At 37.6% G+C, this 11,232-nt stretch overlaps 1 protein-coding gene across 1 annotated transcript; it reads left to right on the top strand.

The window, feature by feature from the left end:
* Positions 1-15: 15 nt before the first annotated feature.
* Positions 16-10,383, top strand: NSL1 (NSL1, MIS12 kinetochore complex component). Its single transcript, XM_011996138.1, has 4 exons — positions 16-277; positions 4,164-4,242; positions 7,824-7,954; positions 9,899-10,383. The coding sequence occupies exons 1-4, from the start codon at positions 44-46 to the stop codon at positions 10,025-10,027; spliced, it is 573 nt and encodes a 190-aa protein (XP_011851528.1). The 5' UTR covers positions 16-43; the 3' UTR covers positions 10,028-10,383.
* Positions 10,384-11,232: the final 849 nt, after the last annotated feature.

The following is an 11,232-nucleotide window of genomic DNA, read 5'->3' as shown; positions in this document are numbered from 1 at the left end:
CTTTTCCGCTCCCAGAGTGCCCCGCCCCTCGTTCAGACGAAAAATGGCGGGGTCTTCTGAGTTGGTGGTCCTTGACCCCCCATGGGACAGGGAGCTAGCGACGGGGACAGAGAGTCAGGCCTTGGTCTCCGCCACTCCCCGAGAGGACTTTCGGGTGCGCTGCACCTCGAAGCGGGCTGTGACCGAAATGCTACAACTGTGCGGCCGCTTTGTGCAAAAGCTCGGGGACGCTCTGCCGGAGGAGATTCGGGAGCCCGCGCTGCGAGATGCGCAGTGGGTACGGGACCAGTTAGCCACTTCTTTACTTATCACCCCCTTACCCAACACCCAGGATCTTAGGATTCAGAAAGATCCCCACGCCAGGCCTTGGCAGAATTAACGGTGCCCCAGACTACTATAGAACCAGTCGGATAAACGCGAGGGGAGAAAGAAATCTATGCTAATATCAGCTGGGTCTTATTAATTACTTAGACCAGCGCTGTACAGTGAAAATACAAGGCAAGCTAATCCTTATGTAGTTTTAAACTAAAAGTAAGAAATAGGTGAAATTAATGGATATAAAACATTTTGTTTAACCCAATAAATCCAAGATATTTTAACATGTAATAATATCAAATGAATGAGATATTTTACGTTATTTTGTTCGTACTAAGCTTTTTCAAATCTGGTGTCTTGCATTTATGGCACATCTTTTGAACTAGCTACATTTAAGTGCTCAGTAACTACAAAGTGGCTGGTGGCTCACCTGTTGGACAATGCAGCCCTAGACAATGAGGAATTCTCCTGGAAAGGGTAATTCTGGAAGTCAGCCATTCACCCAACCAGCATTTGGTCTTTCCTTTTGCCTGATTGATTGATTGATTGAGACGGAGTCTCGCTCAGTCGCCCAGGCTGGATGTCGGCTCACTGCAAGCTCCACCTCCCAGGTTCACACCGGTCTCCAGCCTCAGCCTCCCGAGTAGCTGGGACTACAGGCTCCCACCACCACGCCCGGCTAATTTTTTGTATTTTTAGTAGAGACAGGGTTTCACTGTGTTAGCCAGCATGGTCTCGATCTCCTGACCTTGTGATCCGCCCGCCTTGGCCTCCCAAAGTGCTGGGATTACAGGCGTGAGCCACCTCGCCAGGCCTATTAACCTTTATTTTTAATGTTTGCGCTGTGGTCTTTCATAACTCACAAATGTGTTGTATTATGAGCTTTTAATTTTTTTCCCCTACCTATAAGTAGATTGATGCCTGTTATAAGGAAGCACACAATCCCTTTCTTTCTTGTCTTCCCAAAAAACTACCACCTTCAGGGCTTTGCAAAAATATTTAAGAAAGGCTGGGGAAATGCGGTATAAGGGCAAATATGTGATCGTAGATAGTAAAGTTTTCAACCAACACAATTTTTTTAAACGTATTTTAGTCTTGTAAAGAAAATGTTTTCACTCTAAAACAGGCAAAGGGGGTCGGGCGGTGGCTCACGCCTGTAATCCCAGGACTTTGGGAGGCCGAGGTGGGCGGATCACAAGGTCAGGAGATCGAGACCATCCTGGCTCACACGGTGAAACCCCGTCTTTACTAAAAAAAAAATAATAATAATAAAAAATTAGCCGGGCATGGTGGCAAGCACCTGTAGTCCCAGCTACTCAGGAGGCTGAGGCAAGAGAATGGTGTGAACCAGGGAGGCGGAGCTTGCAGTGAGCCAGATCGTGCCACCGCACTCCACCCTGGGCAATATAGCAAGACTCCGTCTCAAAAACAAAAAACAAAACAAAACAAAAGGCTAAGTGGAAGAATGAAGAAACACTTAAAAAAAAAAAAAAAAGGTTAAGTGGAAGAATGAAGAAATACTTCTGGGTTGTGACTCTGTATGTAGTTTTGTATATAGTGACTCATGTCATTCCCTCCTTGCAAGCAAGGCAAGAATAGGGATATATCTCAGGACATCTTTTTTTGGGAGAAGACTTTTGTTGTATAATGATCTTAGAATTTGTCTGATTCTAGGAAGTGCTAAGGTATTTAAAACATTTAGGTATCTTACAGAAAAAGAGGAACTTGGCTTAACCTATTATATCCTATTTAGTGGGATGATAAAGTGAATTATAAGATTAAGTTTCCAGGGCTTAGACTACCACAGGAATTCACTTGTGTTTTATTTTAAATAAAGCAGAAGTTTTATGTTGTATCTCTGTTTAAAACTGCATATTAAGTAGCAGATTTTCTTTAAAAACAGTATTGGTAGCAGTCTGCAATGAATATTACAAAGACAATATGTTTTCTCAGCAATTCTTGAAAGTACTTCTAAAACATACATAGGCCGGGCATGGTGGCTTACACCTGTAATCCCAGCGCTTTTAAGGCTGAGGTGGGTGGATCACCTGAGGTCATGAGTTCGAGACCAGCCTGGCCAACATGGTGAAACCCTGTCTGTACTAAAAATACAAAAATTAGCCGGGTGTGATGGCGCTTGCCTGTAATCCCAGCTATTCCGGAGACTGAGGCAGGAGAATCGCTTGAACCTGAGAGACAGAGGTTACAGTGAGCCAAGATTGTGCCATTGCACTCCAGCCTGCTTTGCTTGACAAGAGTGAAACTCCATCTCAAAAAAAAACAAAAAACAAAACCATAAAATAAGGAATTTACTTTATGAAATCTTTGAAATGTAGAATATGTACTTTAACTTATAATTATCAGTCATTTGGTTTATGTTATTTTTAATTATACAAAGGGTACAAAATATATGCTCATAAAAAATTCAAACAATAGCATAAAGCAAAATTCTTCTTTGAGTTCCCCTTCCCCAGCCCTCTTCCTTCTAGGACATAATGTACTATTTTGGAGAGTACCTGGGGAGAGAAAACTTTCTATACCCCCTTTCTGTGGCTTTACCTCTTTCTCTCTGTTTATGTTTGTCTCCATTAATAGTGTCGTGCTGATGAACTGTTATTGACCCGCCTTTTTTGAAACCAAACGTATCTGACTGTAACTTGTTAGTGTTATGTAGAGATTGTCTTCATTCTTTTTAGGTACTGTGTGGTATGAATATTGTCTATTTAACTTGTCTAATTTTGAATTTAGGTTTTTTCCCACAATTAAAAAAATTTCAAACAGTGCTGAAATGAACATCACATTCTCTTTGTGTTTTTATGAGAGTAGTCTTTTAGGATACATTGCTAGAAGTGAAATTATTGGCTAATAGGAAATGTGTACTGCCAAATTCCTTTAGTCCTTCATTATTTAAAAAAAATTTTGATGAAGGCCAATTTGTCTATTTTTTGTTTGTTTTTGTTTTTTAGTTCTTTATCTTTTAATGTATTGTGAACATTTTCAACCTTATAAAAAATTAGTTTAGTACAGTGAACACCCATATATCCACCACCAAACTCAACAGTTGTCAAAAGTTTGTTACAGTTGCTTCTCCCTCTGTCTCCCAGGCTGGAGTGCAGTGGCAATCATAGCTCACCATAACCTCAAACTTTTGGGCTCAAGTAATCCTCTAGCCTCAGCTTTTCAAGTAGCCGGGACTACAGGCATGTGCACCTGTGCCTGGCTAATTTTTAAAATTTTTGGTAGAGAAGGGTGTCTCACAGTGTTGCCTAGGCTGGTCTGGAACTGGCCTCAAGCAATTCTCTTGCCTTGGCCCCCCAAAGTGATGGGATTATAGGCGTGAGCCACTGCACCTGGCCTACATTTGCTATTTTAAAGCAAATCTTAGATCTCATGTCATTTCATCCCTATATAAGTGTTCATCTCTCCAAAATATAGCCCTTTATAAAATATAAATTAATTTTATTTTTAAGCATGTATATTTTTCCTCTTGTTAACATCAACAGTCATTCAGCAGCATATGTAGTACTTATACTCCCGAGATTCAACTGAGCCTAAATTTGTTAGATTTTTTTTTCATTCTAGGAACTTTTTTTTTGTTTATAAGAATATTCCAAATTTTTGTATCAGATTTTCTCTTGGGTAGCATAATGGCTATGAGACCAAAAGTGCAGGTGGAATCAATGATTGAACTGGAATCTTCATTGAAAAGAATAAATATACTAATTAGCTATTCTGCTACTTTTCTTTATTTCCTCTGTCACAAATCTGGAAGTGTTATTTTGCCAAAACGTTTGAATTTAGTATTTAAAATTATTTTTAGTGACTTGACTACTGTGAATTTATTGCAGACTTTTGAATCAGCTGTGCAAGAGAATATCAGCATTAATGGACAAGCATGGCAGGAAGCTTCAGATAATTGTTTTATGGGTATGTGACTTTTTCCTTCTATTATTAATTTCTGGGTTATTTTTGCAGCTAATTTTGTTTTGAATGCTGTTTTTTAATTTCCATATTTAGTGTTATTTATTTTCAAGAAGTTCTTTACTAGGGGAATAATAAAGAACTGAGATTATCTTTCGGCCGGAACTGCCATCTTCCAATAATTCGCCAAAATGATGAACACAAAGGGAAAGAGGAGAGGCACCCGATACATGTTCTCTAAGCCTTTTAGAAAACATGGAGTTGTTCCTTTGGCAACGTATATGGGAATCTATAAGAAAGGTGATATCGTAGCATCAAGGGAATGGGTACTGTTCAAAAAGGAATGCCCCACAAGTGTTACCATGGCGAAACTGGAAGAGTCTACAGTGTTCCCCAGCATGCTGTTGGCATTGTTGTAAACAAACAAGTTAAGGGCAAGATTCTTAATTAATGTGCGTATTGAGCATATTAAGCACTCTAAGAGCTGATGTAGCTTCCTGAAACGCGTGAAGGAAAATGATCAGAAAAAGAAAGAAGCCAAAGAGAAAGGTACCTGGGTTCAACTGAAGCGCCAGCCTGCTCCACCCAGAGAAGCACACTTTGTGAGAACCAATGGGAAGGAGCCTGAGCTGCTGGAACCTATTCCCTATGAATTCATGGCATAATAGGTGTTAAAATAAATAAATAAATAAAAGACCTCTGGGCTGGAAAATAAAAAAAAGAACTGAGATTATGACTTCAGTAATCTTCTTTGTCAATAGTTTATTGGAAAATACCGTAGAGCTATCTCCAGATGACAAAAGAGGCCCAGGGAATTTCTGTAATTATTTACAAAGCAAGTTGTATTTTTGTAAGTGATCTCTAGAGTGAATAGTGAAATACCCTTGAAAGTGTGAAGTTAAGTTATACAAGTACCATGTAAAGGATGTGGTTACATCTTTGTAGAAGGCTCCTTAAAAAAACAATTTTTTTTTTTGAGATGAAGTCTCATTGTCATCCAGGATGAAGTGCAATTTCACAGTCTTGGCTCACTGCAACCTCTGTCTCCCAGGTTAAAGTGATTCTTGTGCCTCAGCCTCCCGAGTTGCTGGGATTACAGGCATGCACCACCTTGCCTAGCTAACTTTTTGTATTTTTGGTAGAGGACAGGGTTTCATCATGCTGCCCAGGCTGGTCTTAAACTCTTAGCTTCAACCTCCTAAAGTGCTGGTATTACAGATGTGAGCCACTGCGCCTGATCTTGTTCTCAACTCTTGGCTTATAGTAGGCACCTATGAAATATATTAAATTAATGAATAATTCTTTCCTGTTCAATTTTTCTTTTCTTTTTAGATAGAGTCTCACTCTTACCCAGGCTAGAGTGCAGTGGCGCGATCTCAGCTCACTGCAACCTCCACCTCCTAGGTTCAAGAGATTCTCATCCCTCAGCCTCCCAAGCAGCTGGAATCATAGGTGCTTGCCACCACGCCCAGCTCATTTTTGTATTTTTAACAGAGATAGGGTTTTACCATGTTGGCCAGGCTGGTCTCGAACTTTCAACCTCAGGTGATCTGCCTGTCTTGGCCTCCCAGTGTCGGGATTACGGGTCTTCGCCTGGCTCCTGTTCAAATTTTGTTATGCATTTTAGTTGTAGCTTTATCATTGGGTGGTGCTAAGAAAGGATTTTCCTGGAGACTTTTTTTTTTTTTTGGTACTAATTGTGAAATAGTACATTCTTCAGGCTAATTATTTAACTTTTTCAATGGATAAATGAAAATTTAGGGAGGGCTGCTTATATAAATAATTATTCAAAGTAAGAGATAACTGTTATTTCTTGTCCTCAAAAGAAGGGTACTTTCACAATGTATACTACTGGGTGATGAGTGCACTAAAATCTCAGACTTCCCCACTGTACTATTCATTCATGTAACCAAATACCACTTGTACCCCAAAAGCTATTGAAAATCAATCTGTGTGTCTATCTAGGAAAGAAAAGAAGGAAAGGAAGGAAAGAAGGGAGGGAGAATGAATGGGAAGGAAAGGGAAAGAAAGAAGGAAGGAAGGAAAGAGAAAGAAAAAGGAAAAAAAGGGTACCCTCGAACTAATTTAGTGGAATTCAATTAATATTTGTTACATGAATGAAAGACTATACCTGATATACTTGATTATCTTTATCTGATATGTATATACCAAAACATATCAGCAGTTTCTCAAAATGTTTCAAAAAATTATGTTTCAGATGTTAGATTTCTTCCTAATAAAGCTTGTGATCAATAAAATAAATAAGTCCATTTCTAGCATAGACTTTGACACAAAAGGGCAATATGAGGACCATTTAACCTGAAAACTTAGCTCTTTAGTATTTGTAATTACTTAATATTTTTACTGTTTAAAATGATTTTCAAAATAAAGTTAGATGGCTCACCTACATTCCTTTCGTCTAGGGTGCTTCGTTTCTGGGCCCCATCTCAGACTTACTGAATCAAAATTCTGTACTGCTGAAAACCAAACACTGCAAGTTCTCACTCATAGGTGGGAATTGAACAATAAGAACACTTGGACACAGGGTGGGGAACATCACACACTGGGGTCTGTCGTGGGGTAGGGGGAGGGGGGAGGGATAGCACTAGGAGATATACCTAATGTAAATGACGAGTTAATGGGTACAGCACACCAACATGGCACATGTATACATATGTAACAAACCTGCACGTTGTGCACATGTACCCTAGAACTTAAAGTATATAGAAAAAAAAGAAATCTGTACTCCTAACATACTCGTTAGGTGTTTCTTCTAACGTTTGAGAATCACTGTTTTAAAACATGAAAAAGCGTATGAGAAAGTAGAGTTAGCTAAATGAAAGAAACTCTAAACTCACTGTATCTTTCAGTTTTTCCTATCATCAATCCAGTTGAGTCCTATTTCAGATCTAGTTACTCCACTCACTGCTACTGTCATAGCTTTGGATCAGTACATGATAAGTCAAAACTTCTTAGCATCCCTGATATTAAATACCCTTTACAGCCTGGTTCTTATATATTTTATCATCCATTTTTCCTTTCCTTTATTCTGTAGCCATTTAGAACTTTTCTCAGGTCTCCAAAGATTAGGATCTTGCAAATACTGTTTCCACTGCCTAAAATGCTTCTCTTTATTCCTTTTTTCCCCCTACCACTTTTTATCCATTGGACTTACACTTCTATTTCAAGTTCAAATGTTACTTCTTTAAAGTCTTACCTTTCCCAGTCAGTTTTCCATTGTTCTGTGTCCTGATGGCATTTTGTTCATACCTCTATTGCTTTTATCAGTTTGCTTTGCAATTACCTGTTTCTTTCAGCAAACTGTGAACTCTTAGAGAGTAGGAATCATGTTGTGCTCATCTTTGTATTTCTCTTGTTTAGGCCTAGCTTCTTATAGATGTTCAATAATTGATTGTTCAATGCATAAATAAATTAATCACCGAAGTGGGGGCATTCATTAACTTGCCATATTTGTTTTCCTTTATTATTTTGTGTTTTCTAAATTTAGTTTATAGCACATTTCCATACAGAATATAAACCATGAGTTTTAGGGAACTTTTTATATATTTTTTTTTTTTCTTAAATAGATTCTGACATCAAAGTACTTGAAGATCAGTTTGATGAAATCATAGTAGATATAGCCACAAAACGTAAGCAGTATCCCAGAAAGATCCTGGAATGTGTCATCAAAACCATAAAAGCAAAACAAGAAATTCTGGTAAGATGATTTGCCTTTAAAATGTTATCGTATATTTTACCACAGTAAAAACATTAAAATATAAGGCTCTACGTGGAGATAAGTGACATTTTGTTGCCTTTTTCTTTCCTGCCTCAATTAGTATTGTTTGTCTCTTATAAGACTTTCCTCTTCTAAATTGTACTATGACATAGTATAGTCATACTATACTGTGTTTTGAACACACTGGTTCAAAACTGAAAAAAATGAAAGATATAGTGAGTGGTTAAAATTGAAATTGGCGATGGAAGATTGACAATGACTTTATGATTCTGAGACCAGGATGGAAAAAGAAGCTTTTCTTTCAACACTTTTCTTTGTTTGTCATTTGTTTTTGGCATATATTTATATGTTTGTATATTTTGGAAGGCCCTTTAGTTAAATTGATGATGAGATTGTTTTAGTACCTGTTCATAACACTGAAATTTGCTTTATGAATTGGGCGTAATTTGTTTTGCTGCAAAAATCATAACCATCTGGGTCACAAGACCAGGAATTCAGCGCCTTCGGCATGAGCTTTTTAGACAAGCAGAGTCATAGACTTCCTTCTTATAATTACTGTAGATACCAGTGACCAACCATATCACACCCTCATCTTTTCAGATTTGTTAGGAAATCTGGTAAAATAATCAGTAGGAAATAGGAAATCCACATGAAAATTGGACCCAAATCTTCCCTTGGTAGGGAGGGGAGGTTTGCTGGGAATAGCATTGTCCCTCCAGTGAGGTACATGTTGTGTTTAGATTATGCTATACTTTGCCTTTAGTTTTTGAAATTAGTACATAAACATTCACATATAAATCTTCTAGTTGCCTCGGTTTCAGGATTGTTTCAGGGCATTATATGCCTGGTTTAATATTGTATCTAAAACATATTAGTTATTCTGTGAAAAACAATATTCATGAGCAGAATTTTTAACTTTTTTTTATAGCAGTTCTCAAATACCCCATTCCATCACTTCCCCGACCCCTCCTACTTGGAAGTTTTTTTCAGGAAAAACATTCAAAGTGTATTTTTCAGTGTCTCGCTTGTTACTGCCCCACTGCCCCCAAGCCCCCAAAGCTAGTCATCTATATTGCAGAAAAGAAAGACGGTTGGCCTAGGTGAGGTACTGCTATGGTAGTTTAAAAAATAGTGCAAAATGGATGAGGTGAGGATACCAAAGACCTTTTTAAAATTTTTTCCTGCCCTGCCATGCCCTGTGTCTTTCCTCCCTTCTTCCCTCCTTGTTGCCCATACTGGTCTCAGACTCCTGAGCTCAAGACATTCTCCTGCGTGGGCCTCCCAAAGTGCTGCGATTACAAGTGTGAGTCACCACAGCTGGCAGAAGACCTTTTTTTTCTTCTTGTTTTCTTTCTTTTAACCTTTTTGGCTTCTGCTGGCTTTGGACAAGAATAAGGAAGAGCATTTTCCTCTTTCTTTTTGCCTGAATTGTAGATTCTGTGCCAGTAATTCTGCTACTATAATTTCAGTGTGTCACAGGATATATAGGCTTAGTGTGGTGGTAATGTAGCCTCACCACCTTTTAGAACCAAGTTTTCATGGAAATATGCATTTTGAGTTCCAAACGCTTGTCCTGAATGAACTTTTGAAACATAGTCAGTTCACAATTGGAGACTACCCTGTACTTTAAACATAACATTCAGTCTCTGTGCTTTTAATTTGCTTGATTGCTTCTTCTGATACTTTTTTATGGTGCCACTTCTCAGTGTATGCAGTAGGTGGCAGTACTGTAAAAGACATAATTCAGACTTAGTTTGACTGGTTTTACCTTCTCCCCTTCTCTTCCCTGCAGATAGTAGGATTTAATTTTTTTCCTCAAAAGAATGGTACTATTTATTCTAGTATATTTGCCATATTAGCTGAAAGAGATGTTTATATGAAGCATTAAGTGATTAAATCTGTTTTAATTTATGTTATGTTTAGAAGCAGTACCACCCTGTTGTACATCCACTGGACCTAAAATATGACACTGATCCAGGTGAGTCGGTATCCATTTGTGGTAAAAATGAAGCATCTGCTTATAATTTTTATGGGTTTCTGATACTCTTCTAAAAGGATCAACATCAAGGATATTCTCCCTTTGATGCTTTAACTTCCTACAAGTTATTGATGTTTAGCATTTCAACTAGAATTAAGAGGACTAGCTTTATACCTGTTGACTCAGAATTCCAGGGGTATTACCCCGGAATCTTAGCTTTTATAAAGTTCTCACCTGATGCAGACTATTATAACACATACCCATCTCTAACTTCTAATACCCTCCTATCTCTGTAATTGTACTTTCCAATCTTTGCATTACAGCCAAAGCTATACTATTAAGGCATTCTCTCATAGTGTCACAGCTGGTGCAGTCACCATCATTGGTTTCTCATTATTTCTAAAATCAAATAAAAATATATTGAATTTAAGAAGAGAGAAGTATACTCATTATGCCTTTGAACTCAGTTTTGTTTCCATTTAGATGTATCCCATACAACAGGGAGAAAGAAACTTGACACAAACAAATTTATGTAAATCCAACAACAGAACTAGCATTGCTAAAAATGTAGATTATGTATATTTTCAAATGACTGTGTTCTCACATTTAAAAATTTATTACAGTTTTTCTAAGAGTCCTTTTGGAATTTCCCTTTGGCACTCAAAAATGCCATTTCTAAACTGTTAGGATAAAACAGTTAAATCCCCGATTTATTTATATGGGATATTTATACTTAAAGCTTTGAGTACTTTGTTGAATTCTGAATTACTCTAATATGTTCCTCCACCTTTCCCAAATATCTTAAGCTAATGGGATAAACTGAGGTGGGGGGGAAGTATAAGCATTAAGCTACTCTGAAGTTGATTAAAATCACATCACTTACTGTGTTTGACATTAAAAATTGACCTAGGACCTAACACTTATCAATTTCCATGGTTCACTAAAAAGGGGTAGTTGCCAATATGCAGTGGTTGACATATACTTGTTTTGGTTTTGAATAACATAAAAACAGTAATTGAAACTTGTGGTATTATGATATACTCAAGTATTACTTTTTAGATACAGTTAATTTCCCTCTAAAGAAACTTAGTTACCTTTTTATCCTAGGGAAAACACACTTAGTTAAATTATCCTTTGAAATGTGATTTTACTTTCACTGTTCTGATTATGTAGTACAAGTGGAAGAATCTTCTGTATCATATGATTCAGACTTCAAAAGTAAGCAAAAGAATTAGAATCTATCTTTTGGATAGATTTTGAGTTTTTTCATTATGTATTT

Source organism: Mandrillus leucophaeus, unplaced genomic scaffold, assembly GCF_000951045.1.
Source record: "Mandrillus leucophaeus isolate KB7577 unplaced genomic scaffold, Mleu.le_1.0 Scaffold503, whole genome shotgun sequence".
Taxonomy (NCBI): Eukaryota; Metazoa; Chordata; class Mammalia; order Primates; family Cercopithecidae; genus Mandrillus; species Mandrillus leucophaeus.
This window is presented reverse-complemented; position numbering and strand designations above follow the sequence as displayed.

Coding starts and splice junctions, on each gene's coding strand:
- NSL1 (XM_011996138.1), top strand. CDS start 44: ATGGCGGGGTCTTCTGAGTTGGTGGTCCTTGACCCCCCATGGGACAGG. Junction 4,243..7,823: donor TTCAGATAATTGTTTTATGG/GTATGTGACTTT, acceptor TTTCTTAAATAG/ATTCTGACATCAAAGTACTT. Junction 7,955..9,898: donor AAGCAAAACAAGAAATTCTG/GTAAGATGATTT, acceptor TGTTATGTTTAG/AAGCAGTACCACCCTGTTGT.